General features: G+C 35.1%; 1 protein-coding gene across 4 annotated transcripts in view; it reads right to left on the minus strand.

Moving 5' to 3' along the window:
* LOC121726779 (muscarinic acetylcholine receptor M5) overlaps positions 1 to 14,694 on the minus strand; it is a 51,763-nt gene that overhangs the window by 19,415 nt on the left and 17,654 nt on the right. For 2 of the 4 annotated variants that reach the window (XM_042114290.1, XM_042114287.1), the window contains exons 2-3: positions 3,277 to 3,458; positions 1,124 to 1,272 (exon numbers count right to left, since the gene is read on the minus strand). In XM_042114290.1, the coding sequence (XP_041970224.1) occupies positions 1,124 to 1,203 (80 nt within the window). In that variant the 5' untranslated portion in view covers positions 1,204 to 1,272; positions 3,277 to 3,458. Of the gene's footprint in view, positions 1 to 1,123; positions 1,273 to 3,276; positions 3,459 to 5,751; positions 5,787 to 14,694 lie in introns of those variants that run through there. The other 2 variants (XM_042114289.1, XM_042114288.1) reach the window with 2 other exon arrangements.

Raw genomic sequence — 14,694 nt, forward strand, 5'->3', positions numbered from 1 at the left:
GAAATTACAGAATATATTCTGATTCCACTCGCGTTATGATTCGTCAAAAAATCCATGGCTTGGCCTTAGTTTTACCTCCATAAAAACATCAATTTAGCTGCTGTTTGGCAGTAAACAGCTTGGATGGAACAAAAAACAAAGCTGTTTTAATTTACTTAAAGAAGTGAGGTACTGATTTATCTATACGAAATGAAACCCAGATAGAGAATTCAATGTGCTCGTATAAACGTCTACATTTATCTGTTCAAGTGATAGACGCTAACGATAAGTTGGTGAGTTCGTTATAAAGAATTTTGCAGCTCAGCAAATATTGACACGAATGTAACTCGCTCGCTATCGGACAAAATTGACGATCTTTAGCGTATACTATTGTTATCACAGGATTAAATCCCCAAACTCCCAAACCTGGTTTCCCCTTTGGTCACACCCATGATTTGTTTATCTCTACTGAAATAGAAAAATATAATAATACCTTTAAAATCAATAAAATAGATTATGTATGCTTTCTATTTCCCATAGATTTCTCATAAAAGTATAAGTGAAAACATAAAATTTGCTAAAAAAGCACACTACTAAAAGTAATAATTTCGCATGATGTCATTTGTTTCCAATGCTTTTAATTCGCGGCTTGTCAATATTGCTAGTTTTATTGACATTTAATGAATAGCGTATTGGAACCGTATTGGAATATAATATTATGCTCGCTAAAGCGGCAAGCTAAAATTTCTGTTATTTCGTCAATTAGTGATGAAATTAATGTTTAAACAGAATTAACGGCTATGATGACATTAACTGAATTTAATGTTGGGGTGGGGTTTTAATGATTAAGAATTTTAATTTTTCAAAGGCAATTTTCTTAGGCCTATAATTAGTTACTAAATTAATTTCTAATAGTAACTTATCTTCTAACGGCCTTTTTATTTCATTACTGTAGAGTATATAATATGTAGCCTTTGTGATCTTTAGAATACCTATATTATTTTTATCAGCGATAATATTGGCGAACAAATTCGCCAATATTTGTAACAAAACTTAAAAGTATACTATGTTAAAAGAATATAAATACAAAAGAGGCTTACGTTGGAACTGTCTACAAAGTTTTAAAAAGGTCACAGTAACTTACCATTGTGTGATAAAGCTGGTGCCGATTGTGTAGATCGGCGTGGACCTATTGACGTCCAGGCTCGCTTCCGTGGAGTTCATTATTTGCAAGGCTATTCTGTTATTGTCTATGTTCGAATGTGAGATCTCTAGAAGCCTCTATCGCAGCATCTGCAAACAAACTCATATTTTGACGTCGCTTCTTAATATTTACTCTTTGCCATTTACTCCTAGATTTGATATCAAATGGAGTGCTTCGAAAATTCTCTCCGTTCTAATACTTTGACTACTTAATTTAGTAGGAGTTTAAAATACAGGCAAACTACACCATTGTTGTTCATCATCTATAGTTATAAGGCATCTAAAATTTTGTTTCAAAATAGGATTTCCTATAGTATGAAAAAATCTTGAAATGCCAATAATAATTCATTCAGGTGTTTGTTTAGTCAAATTAAATGAAAATATTGTAAATATCCGTAACTTTCCGATACTAGCTGCTGCATAAAAATTCCACGTAGGAATTTATTTATAGCGAATAACTTGATGCGCTTTCACATGTTAACAGTATTGATTGTTGTGTGTTTGTCCTTGCCCCGTCTACGTCTGAACCTGCCTATACAATATACAGCCTGACGACTCACGTCAGCCAACAATAGAAATGCATGTGATAAATATTTAATAGGTCTGGTATTTATACACCATCACGTTACTGTGCTTGAATAAGAAAAAAAAACGTATAAAAACGGCTTGAATGGCTTGAAGATTATTAATAACTTAATAATATTGTTTACTCGATAAAGTTTTTTCACGGAAAACATTAAAGAGTGATGGACCGTTTGAATAAAATTTTGGTATGGAGATACTTTCACTCCACGGAAAGAATGTAGGATAGATTTAGTCTTCGAAAAATGTACGTTTCCCGCGATATATATATACGCAGTTGCAGGCGCAGGTGTTAATATCTCTAAAAAATAAGAAACACAATGCTTGCGCCAAAATTCATTTATTGCGCGGAAACCGTATAATATTTTAAAGTATCTCCATAACTTATTTCTGCAAAATCAAAAGCGGTTAGGGTGTAAAGGAGTAAGAGACAGACAGACACACTTTCGCATTTATAATATTAGTATGGATTATTTCGGTAATCCTCTGAAATAGACACAAAGTGCCGGCATTGCTTACGTGAAGGCTATTGCAACGACGCGGTCGCTTAAGCTAAGCTTTACAAGAAAACCAGATGCCAGATAATTGCATTTACCAGCTGTGATACTACCATTGCCTCTGAAATCGAGTTTCAGAGAAAACTTTTCAGCTATGTCTGGTTAATGTATTAATTTTTAGTCTCAAAAATTTCTTCTTCTTTACATTCTAAAATATTACTCTTCTGTACCTAATTATTTGTCATTAATTATTTTCAAGTCCTAAAACAGTACAACAGTAATCATTACTGTTTGTACTGTTTTAGGACTTAATATCAATTAATTTAAGCAATATTTTATTTATAATATAATATTATCTTTTATTACGTTTACGGTGGCTGGAACTGACTTTAAACTTTAAAGTATTTTTGTCAGGCCACAGAGGTTTAGTTTTTAAGATTTCACGCTTATTTACTTAACGAAAATTCTTCTAGAATCCAGTGTCTTCAGCAGCCTATTTTATTAATATGATGAAAGTGTTTGTAACGACGTAACTGCCGAACTAATTGAACACACGAGCGTTTTAATATTATAACAATCTATTAAGTTAAAGTAGTTATGCTGGGAGTTGCGCCCCAGTTGCCCGACTCGACTATGTAAGCTACGGCAGGTAATCGATTTATTCATTACGCCAATGCATGATGTTATTACTATAATTATTTACTAGAGATGGCAATAAATTTGAAAATTGTAATAACTTATTACAATAACTACTTAATAAACAGCTTAGATTTATGATCATAAGCTTTATGGCAATTTGGTAATTGTACAGTTTGCCTATTGTATTGGCCCCGGCAAAATTCTGCAATATTATAAGCAACAAATTGTCAATAATAATTAATTTAAATTTTCACAATGCATATTATGTATTCTGATTTTAAATATTCTACTATTTTCACTTGTTTCATCTCTAAGTGAAAGAAAAAAATATTAAAATTCGCCGTATAAATCCTTCATTAATTGCACCCACACTAACATTTTACCGTATATATACGTCCGAAACCTCCCATTTCTGCATACACTTAGCAGTATATTACGTCCAAATCTCCCGTTACACTGGACAGTGGACGTCCGCCGTCCAACCCTTATCTCGTATCCTTACCGCTGGGGCGATGGCGGCGGATGGACGTCCGGAGTAGCCGCCCGCTTCCGGCTCATCTGAAAAGGAAATCATTTGATCGACTCACCGGAAATACATGCTCAATTAAACGACTAATTAAATTATTTGTAAAAACCTGATTTATTTAAATCTTTTAAACAACAATTTTTTATATAGTTTTGTGGTTGATATTTTTTAAAATATTCATCCTTTTTATAATAACAAAAAATATATAAAATATTTGCTGCAGAATTTCAAAAGGAAGTGGTAGTTATTTGGGGCATATTCTCAGATCAGTACCACCTTCCTTTTTTGTAGAGATGAGGCTCGCCTACATCATATTAAAAAATAAGAAACTTTAATTCAATAAAATAGGGCATCCAAGTCCTAAACAACAATTAAGAGGCTTTCAAAAGTAACTTAATGGATCGATTTTTTTTTATTTACTTAGGTACAATTTACTTTGTTATAGCTCTACTGAATACACACACAGGAATTGGGTACTTATTTGTTTTCTGAAGGCTGAAGACCTGTCACATTCGAAATGTTTCTGCTTGCCTGCAAATATTGTAAATATAATTATAATACTTTATACTTGGATAGTAACAAAAGTGATAATTGAAGAAGGACTTATTAGATTTCAAGCAAATATTTTAGATATATCTGCATTTCTGCGGTTTTGCACATTTTGGATACAAAAATTACGCTTAATTTGACTCGTTCACTCCAATTTTGCCAGTCAGCTCGTTAAATTTTATTTCGAATGCCACTTTCAAAATTCGAATAAACATGATTAAAAAAGTAAGCAAGAATTAATCGTGGATCCATATTTACCATTCAAAAATAAGCCTTGTGTCCACAATGTACAGGTTATAATAAGTTTTGTAAAGTCTCAGAGCTCAGGGAGTGCTGTGAAGCGATTTGCTTCACCTCGCTGGGCTCGAGTATTCAAGTGGAAGGACTCAAGGATGTTTTTCTTTTATTGAACCATGAAAACCAATAATCTTCCCACGTTAGAAAACTTAATTAAGAAATATATTGGAAAGCAGTGGCAAGTTTTATAGAATACTAGCTACCTCGGCAAACGTTGTTTTGCCATATTATAAAGTATTCGCCCATATTATTTTATTGAAGTGACTAAATAAGTATGGCGCTGGCAACGTCCATCGCTATCACGTTAAACAAACAATGGTCGCCGTCAGCCTTGACTTGTAATAATTTGCTATTATTTATTATCAATATAAAAAGTACCCAGTAGCCGATTCTCAGACCCACTGAATATGCATATAAAATTTGGTAAAAATCAGTAAAGCCGTTTCGGAGGAGTACGTTAACTAACATTGTGACACGAGAATTTTATTTAAAAGATAAGTAACAATTGTGCGAACTCAACACAACTGGAAACATTTTTATAGAAGGTATACATTTAGGAATTTCTTATTTAACTACGTAATTTTCTTTTATCCTATAATATATTATACAACTCTGCCTGTATAAAGAGCTGTACGCATGAAAAACTAGTCTATTATTGAGTAGGTGATTCAAGAAAATCATTATATTATATTGAATGACGAATACAAGACGAAGAGAGAAGAAGAGCTGAAACATACAAACATTGAAATGTATCGTTTGATAATGGAGGAAGCCGCTACATATTGTGGAACGTTCAAAAGCGTGTTGGTCGGGGGAGGTGTCGAAACACCCCTGTCACAGTAAGCAGGTACCTAACCAGCCGTGCCGTCTCGAAATAAAAGGGACCCGAAGGTTGCTGTACAAGGACAATACACAACCCTTTAGATATTAATCGATTAGCGACTCATTGCGGAAAGGTTGCTGATCTTCCAATAAAGTTTGCGGCTTAATATTTAATACGGTTAGAAGGTTGATATTGGTATGAAGGTATATTATCTATGCTGTACAGAGCGTTTCAAATTTAAAGTAAGTGAAGTAAACAGTTTAAATTAAGTTCTAAAGACAGCTGATGTTAGTGATTACTGATTTATAGATTTTCGTTTTTAAGCTAAATTGCCTAGCTTTTGAGCGCGGCGACCGAATCAAGAAAATCCGTGACGAAAAACCTAACCTCACTCCGACGCCACCCCACTCCGACGAACGCCGCACCGCTGTGTCGGTCGATGCAGCATTGCCAGACTTCGGCACGGTGTTTGTATGCGTGCGACCAGATATATATGTGAATAAACACAAATATACAATAGCTTTACCTCGGCAGTCCCCGAGTGCCACACGTATTATTTATTGGTATAAACTATGTATAAAAACATTTCAGTTATTAATATTCATGTTATTTTTCGACTTTCAAAGAAATAGTTTTTTTTTTAAAACTGTACTTACATACATGTTCGAAATTTCGATATATGGATTACAAACATCTAGTACGCAATAAATTGTACAGGGTGTGAAATTTTTATCGTCCACATTTACGTTTTTCATTTCAGCGGCCGAACCCGAACCGATTTCAATTTTTAACGCTACCCTTCAATATTTTTATTATTGCGATTTTTCTTATATTCTGTTTTCGTTGTTTGGTGTTGTAAGTAATTATTAATAGAATTCCTCAAATTGTATCTTAAAAATACAAGACGAGATATAGTTAAATTTTAATAATCAGTTCACACAATTAGGAGATCATGTTATACTCTTTATGTGAAAAAGTATTTTTTGCAGCTGTATGAGTTTTTGCACACGGTGCAACTGAATTGTACCTACGTAGGTAGTAGGTACAGTTCAGTTTACATTCGAACGAGATGAAATGATGCGAATTTTTTAGGCGAAATTTGGCAAAGCCTGAAGTCAATAATATAGGTACTATTAAAATGTCAAATAAGAATAATATAGCAAATACAGGGAGTAACAACATACAAAAATACAAGAAAAAAATACTGTTTCGGCGCTGCTACTTCCATAGTGAACTCGACAACGTAAAATCTAAATTAGGTACTAGCCCAGGTAGCACAAATGCTATGTAAGATTTGGCTTATATCGTTTTTGGTCATATTGCAGTTATGTAGCGGTGATTTACATCAGAAAGAGCCAAATAGCGCCATATTACATAGCCACCTATATTTTTTATGCTGTAGACGTCTATATAGCGTTTTTACACAGCTGTCATATGGAAGCTCCCAATACAGTAATTTCTAGCCAAGTAAGTTCCATCTATACAGCTTTTCGCCAATTAGAAGTTCTTAATATAGCCTAGTAGCTATTAATATTTGCTGACCGCCATATAATTCACCTTTCATGGCTGTTTTTCTTATGAATGCTGAGTAATTTGCTTCAAAGCAAATTACTCAGCATTCATAAGAAAAACAGTCATGAAAGGTGAATTATATAGCATTCATAAGAAAATAGAAATAAGAAAAACAGTCATGAAAGGTGAATTATATGCTAGTGTAGAGACCTTTAATTGTTTTTGATGGAGTGCAATCTGTCAAAATTTTTGCTAATTTTATGAATTATCGATTTTAACGTTTAATTTCGGTTACGCCTAATAATAAGTTGTTTTTAACAGTGGTTTTTGTGTTACCTAGGAGATGACGCCCGTAACTCTGTTGCGCCAAAATTCGTTCATCGCGCGGGAACCGTAAATTTTTCCGGGATCCGGAAGTATCCTATGTCCTTTCCCGGGACTCAAAGTATCTCCATACCAAATTTCAGCAAAATCGGTCCAGTGGTTTGGTCGTGAAGAGGTAACAGACAGACACACTTTCGCATTTATAATATTAGTATGGATAAGTAAGTATGGAGTATGGATATATTTGTTTTGTTACACCCTGCATAATGATATTGTGTGTATCTTACCTCGTCTCTTTTCGGTTTGAACTCACCAATGACCATTACCAACCAAAAGCTTGGACATACAGTTTATTAACATTAAACCATAAAAATATTGGACCATGAAAATATTATGGTTTTACGAAATCGAGTCCTTAAATTGAAAAAAGGCTAAGTCAGCAAAATACTACCATTCTGACACGAATCTAAGATATCATCAAATTATTGCATTACGTCTGGGATAGTCGAGCTCCTCCATCTCAACAGGGGGGTTAGTGCGAGTTTTATTCGATCCGACGCATCTAGCACGTTAACGTGAATTTATATGGGATCAAAGCAGTATCCACGTTAGCCAGTAGATGGCGCTGCTTTGATTCCATATAACGGCTTTTGTGGCTAAACAGCTGCATAAGCTGCCGCCCGTCACGTCGACGTCGTCAGCCTACTGAAGGACATTAGGCTCCTGAAGGAAGAGCTGGCCGGAGTTCGGGGTAGATTGCAGGCATCGGAATCTATCATCAGTGACCTACGTAGTGAATTATCACAATTGAAAAGTAATAATTCATTATGTGTGTCACCTGACGCTGCATACGTAACTCGACGCCGAGGCGCACAGGCGATCACGTTTAGCCCGTCAGCATTATCGGACGGGTCAACGAACACCGCCGCTGCCGCCCCCGCCCGCGTTCCCCTCCCGGTTGCGCCGACCCTGAGTCCACAGGCGACTCAGCAAAACTACGCGACTGTTGCTGGTCGCCCGGCACCTTCCCCACGGACGAACAAAAATGGGGAGAATGACAGCCGTAGGGCTTCGGAGAGCCGTAAGTCCACGGAGAGCTGTAAGTCTACTGATAGCCGCAAGGCTATGAAGAGCCGCAAGGCCAAGTCTTCTCGACCTGGCAAGGACGAGAGCAGGGGGTGCGATAAGCAGGGCTTCATATTGGTGGAGAGGAGGAAGAAGAAGCCCGCCGCCCGCAACAATCGCGGCACCGCGCCCTATGTACCTGAGCTGCGTCTGCGGAGCGAGGTACCCGCAACGCCCCTGTACATATCTCGCCTGCACTGGTCCAGGGAGGTCGAGGACGTCGTCAACTACATCAGTAAGAAGACATCCCTCCACTTGAGGGTCGAACGTCTGCAGTCTCGCCACAAGGTCAACTTCAGTTCCTTTGTGGTGAGAGTACCGACGCATCTTCTGCCGACCTTTGAATCGGAGGAATTCTGGCCGACTGATGTGGTCTACCGAAGGATCCGGGGAAGACTCCGGAATGAAGCGCGCGTCACGTCGCCGATAACTCGTGATAAAGTGTAGTTACCTATTAAGTGTATATAATTTATATGTATGTTAGTCATTAAGGTATATATTGATGGGCCTATGTAGCCTGCTATAAATAAATAAAATAAAAAATAAATTCGCATTAACGTGCTCGATGCGTATGATCGAATAAAACTCGCACTAACCCCTCAGTTGTCAGATGAAGAAATCCCTTCTGATGTCGCCTTATAAATCCACTTTTGAAATACTCCTACAACATATTTAGTTTTCCAAGCGGATTAGTTTAAAATAATGTCAGGATTGTTACTCAAAAATATCTATCTTTAAGTCCATAAAATATCTGGTTTTAAAACAGATAAAATCTACAGAAAACATATCAAATCAGCCTTTATATTGGAACCTATATTAAGATGCATACTTTAAAGTATTCTAGTGTTCGATATATTTTTAAAAAAGTTTATTTTTACTTTAACATTGCGGACTCTGGTCCGCGTGGACTCTCGGGAGCTTGTTTGCAGCGGCAATGTTACTACATTCCCGTGTTTTCTTTTACAAACAGAAAAATACTAGCTTGATCCGACATCACTTTTAATAAATTATTGGATCTTTGTAAATCTTTTTGCATTTATTCCAATACGAGCTTTTGCCCGCGGCTTCGCTCGCGTTAAGAAGTATTATTATATACAAACTTTCATCCCCTATTTTAACCCCTTGGAGGTGGAATTGATCAAAATCCTTTCTTAGCGGATGCCTACGTCATAATATCTACCTGCATGCCAAATTTCAGCCCGATCCGTCCAGTGGTTTGGGCTGTGCGTTGATAGATCACCATGCCAGTCAGTCACCTTTGAGTTTTATATATATAGACTAGATGTCGCCCGCAACTCTGTTGCGCCAAAATTCGTTTATTGCGCGTGAACCGTTTTTTTTTCCTTAATAAAAAGTATCCTATGTCCTTTCCCGGGACTTCAAGTTCACTTATCTCCATGCCAAATTTCAGCAAAATCGGTTCAGCGGTTTGAGCATGAAGAGGCAACAGACAGACAGACACAATATATTCGCATTTATAATATTAAGTATGGATGAAATGTAAGTATCATTCATAAATTATTAGTATTACTCATAAGTAAATAGCAAGAAACTTTCTAGTCTCACAAAATAAATTGACGGATGGAAAAATAAGTAGTACCTCTAATGTAAAAAATTGATTAAACTAGGTATTAACAAGTTTCTAAATTTTTAGATAGAAACAATTTTTTTAATCTATTAATCTCTAGAATGGATAGCTTTCTACAAAAATACAAAACAGGAGACAAAGTAGCCGCCATCAGCAGACATACAGCCGTTCATTAGTTTATTCGTCAGCTTTTGTTTGAGGCAACAAAGGCTGCGATTAAATCATTTGAACGCCGTCTAAGAAGCCATTACTTCGTTAAATATTCATCGTTTCGGAGTAATTTACAATAACACAATTTCAGACGTGAAACTCAGTCGGCACAGAAGAAAATATTGGGTAATGTTCTCTGAAATTGTATGAATTGGATAAACAACATTTCGTTAATGACTTCCTTGGTATTTGAAAATGCTAACTGTATTAAGATAAAAAGATTATGTTGTTTAAATTTGCTGGTATTGGTTGGTATAACATAATGTTTGTGACGCCTCTAGGTATAGCTGGCTCATTACTTTAAAGTTTGCGAGATTTGCGTATGAAACATTTTTGAATCTTTCACTGATAGGTATTGCATACATACAAATAATAAAGGTAAAGTGGGATATCCACATATATATATTCTGTAATGTTTTTATGAATATTTTATTTACGTACTTATTACGAGGTGGAAAAGTAAAGCGATTGCATCGAATAGGCTCTGATTCTACTGCGCCGATTTTGACAAAATTTGACGATACATTTTGTTGCGGGGAATACCGCGAAGTGCTTTTTTCCCGGTGAAGCCGTGCGCAATTTCTAGTACTATTTAAAAAAAAGTGAGATGACAATAATTGTATGCCGATTCCCGATCAACCCAACCCCACAGAGCTATTAAACGCGAAATCAAATTCGCAAAACACGCGCTCGTAACTTTAACTTCATCATTAGCGGAGGGAGCGCGGCAATAAAATATCAAATATTCTGGGAACAGATTGCGCTCATAATATAATATTGGACGTTTCATATTTCATCACAAACACTCGTAAATGGAACCAAATAATGCTACAGAATAATGGAGTAAGCACATGAGTGCTACTTCAGAAGAAAAGTTTGTATAATTAACGGTACGGTAAAGCTCTCTTCAAAAACGTCATAATATTTTATACGCTGTTTTCCGAAATGTAAAATAAAATATTTTAAATTCTTTAATTTATAGCAATGCAGATTTTGTATTTTTTTTTGTTTTGTTCGGCAACGATGAAAATGATTCCGGTTGCTTGGTGCGCTCTGAACAGAATCCAACTGCAGCCGCACATTTTCTCGCGATGAAAAGTAGTATGACATGTCCTTCCCCTGCACTGGTCCTATCCAGAAGTCCAGTAGTTTCAGAGGATAAACCTGTATATTCGTTTGCATCGAATAGGCTCTGAAATCTCTTTTTTAAATTATTCTAATATTTTCTACGAATAATGGCTTATGCGAGTAAAGAAATATAGGAAGATAAGTTGAGAAGACGTAGTTTTCCAATCAACTTATTTAAAATAGTATCTAATTGGAGCAATAATTTACTGAAAAGCAAATGAGTAAGGAAATCTAATTTAAGTACATGAAAGTGACCCATAAAACGTTTTGATTCAAATGAAATACAACCGAGTGAACTTTAAACAGAAGTTTAAATATCGTTTGCACAATGCACAAATTCCAGTCTTTTTCTGTGTCCGCGTTCAACTTATATCATTTAGCGAGTCTCAGTTAACTTCTGAGTCAGTTACAACTTTAACTCACTCCCAGGTTTGTTTCAACTGTTTCATAACTGTATAATTTAAAGTTTTTGTTTTGTATCTCATATTTCTATATAAAAAGTCGACGCAATACAAAACCGACGAAATAATATGTTATCAGAAAATTATCTATTTGAAATCAATAATTATGTTATTCCATGAAATATTTACCATTATTTATCTATTTTTAAATTTTGTATATATATTTTATCTGTTATATCTACGGAAGCTTTTCAACACGTTATTCGATAGATATCCAAATCCTTATCCGTATCCGTATATATCCATACTTGATACTGATATATTAAATTCAAAAAAGTGCTTCTCTGTTACCTCTTCACGCTTAAGCAGTTAAAACGATTTAGATTATTCATTTGGCATTAGTGTCGGATACATAGATATTCTCATTCGCAAAGTTTACGGTGTAATTACAGATAGAATGAAGCAGTAGGCGGACTTCAAACAAGCTGTAAAATCGGCGCGGGGATCACCGGGTAAGTATGCTATGGATGGGTCAGCATTCAGCAACACAGTATCATGGCACGGGGGCTGATATGACATAAGTACAACCAGATACTAAGACAATCATAAAAATGTCGATAACACTTCTAAGTCGGCCTACTGGTTCGTTCTATTACATTGTGGTGTAACTGTGCTATCGAATTTGCAGGCAACTTCCAATTTTTCTGTTCATTTTACCTGAACCACTATATTATGGCAATCTATTATGAGCTGAAAATCGTTATTCAAACAGCATCCAACTGATTTTGCGAACGGGACCTTTGAGGGATTCCCATGGCTTTGTTCCCTTGATAGAAGCTCAGCCCAGAATACACCCTTTGATATGGCGCGCACAACACCATGAATGTGTTGTGCAATTTTAAGCGACCACCAAAAATGAGGTTTTGTATTTAACCCGTGATATTTTGTTCGTTGTTTGAAGGATCATTGGGAATTGGATGATTTATAATAAAATATTTTTAATTATGATAAAATTGTAATTTGTAATATTAGGTAGATTTAAATTATAATCTTAACTAATTTTATATTATGAAGCTGAAGAATTTGTTGTTTATTTGAGCGCACTAATTGAGTGATTTTTGTTTTACTAACACAAATATACATATAACATAAGTAGACCACGGTCCTTTGTCCTTTACATAAGCAATTTTTTTTCGCAAAATGTACGATTTCTCTATACACTTGACGCCCGAGATATAAGAAGTTATTTAAAAGCGGGCTGCCAAATTTTGCTGTGTTTTCTAATAAGTATTACGATCCCGGAAGACGATTGACTTAAATTAAATTGAGATTTATTTAATCATTGTATATTTATCTGATATTTGCCTAACGGAAAACACTTATTTTGACTCGATAGTTATATTTTTCGAAATTATGAATGTTTCTGGGCTTTTCAACAAAATATAACTGTTACACTTAATGAGTTACTATCATTAAATAACTTGCACTACTACAATCACTCACTTTATAAAGCAATGGCTAAAGGAAATATTAGTATTGTGTTTAATTTTTAAGCAATCATCAAAAACAGTTTTGGGACTTACGACCTTTACTTTCGTGCTATAATGCGGGAACCGTTGTTACGCGATATTGTTCACTATTAGCTGCAGCGCAAAGCACATTACTCGGGGGCACGGACATTCATGGAATCATTATATCACGATTGGAGGATAGCGGCTGATAGCGGGGTGTGTAGCCGGGGCTAGCGTGCTTTGATATGTTTGACAGCAGGCTCTTAAATGTAAATATTAGTTTTTTTGGGTAAGGTTTTTTAAGTTTCGTTAGGTATTATAGGTGTGGTATAGGGTTGACTCAAAGGGTCTCACTTGGGTCTCACAATAATAATAATTTACTTTATTACTCTCATTGTGTTTTATAATATTATTACTCGCTGTTCCGGCAAACGTCGTTTTGCCATATTTCGCTCATATTATTTAATTGAAGTGACTAAATAAGTATATCACTATGACAACGTCCATCGCTATCCTGTCGCACAAGCAATGGTCGCCGTCAGTCTCGAGTTGTAATAATTTACTATTATTTATTCAACAAATACAATATAAAAAGTAGATGTTGTCCTATTCTCAATCCTAGCCAATATGCTCGCTAAAATTCAGGAAAATCGGTTGAGCCGTTTCAGAGGATTTTAATTACGCACACCGTGACAAGAGAATTTCATATATTAGAGAAAGTAGAAATAGAATTTGTTGGTAAAACATTTACTATAAAAAAAAAAAAAATTATACTAAACGAAACATAATAACAAAATTAATTAACAAAACAAATTGAGACTACTTTGTGAAATTAGTAAGTAATTATATGTTATATAAATTAATATAACTTTCGGTGTCAAGAATAGGACATAATAATATTAGGTCTTGAAACCTTCTGTTTCAGCCAAACTCAAATCTCCACTATGGACAAGTATACGTGTCTCATCAAACTACTATATAAATATTATGTAACATTAGTACGGATGACAAGTTAAATGCCTGTAGAACGTTGAATAGATTGTAAAATGTTAAATGTACAATAATAACTCATTCGTGCTACTGAAACTACAGTATTTAGCATTGCGTGCACGAAATCACATTTCACTTATTTTGTATCACGATTATAAATAATGGCTTAAACGATATATTTTGTTACATTGCTCATTAATTAATAAAATTCTTAGATAAACAATATATTACGAGTAAAATTATTGTATAATTTTATTTTATAATAATAATTATTGTGCATTGTAAGCTAAACAATTTACCCACTTAATATTTGTCTTTTTAATGTTAGGTGATACTTAAATCAAGTATTACTAGAAATGTTATCAAAAAAAGATCATTAAAATGGTAAGTAGGTACTTACCAATACCTAAGACTACAACGAATTTTAATGATCTTTAGTAAGTAGGTAAGTTTGTTTTACAAAAACATAACACGAAGGAATCCGTACTAATGTTGTAAATGCGAAAGCGTGTCTATCTGTTTGTCTGTAACTATTCACGTCTGAAGGGTTAATTTTGCTAAAATTTGTAAAAAAAAATACTTCGAGTCCCAAGAAAGGACATAGGATAGGATATTTTTATCCCGGAAAAAAATACGGTTCCAGTGCGATAAACGAATTGCGGCGCAATGGAGTTGCAGGCGTCATCTTGTATAATATTATACTAGCTATTTGACCGAGCTTTGCTACACGAACACGAATAAAATACGGTTCCAGTGCGATAAACGAATTGCGGCGCAATGGAGTTGCAGGCGTCATCTTGTATGATATTA

This window comes from Aricia agestis, chromosome 5 (genome assembly GCF_905147365.1).
Source record: "Aricia agestis chromosome 5, ilAriAges1.1, whole genome shotgun sequence".
Taxonomy (NCBI): domain Eukaryota; kingdom Metazoa; phylum Arthropoda; class Insecta; order Lepidoptera; family Lycaenidae; genus Aricia; species Aricia agestis.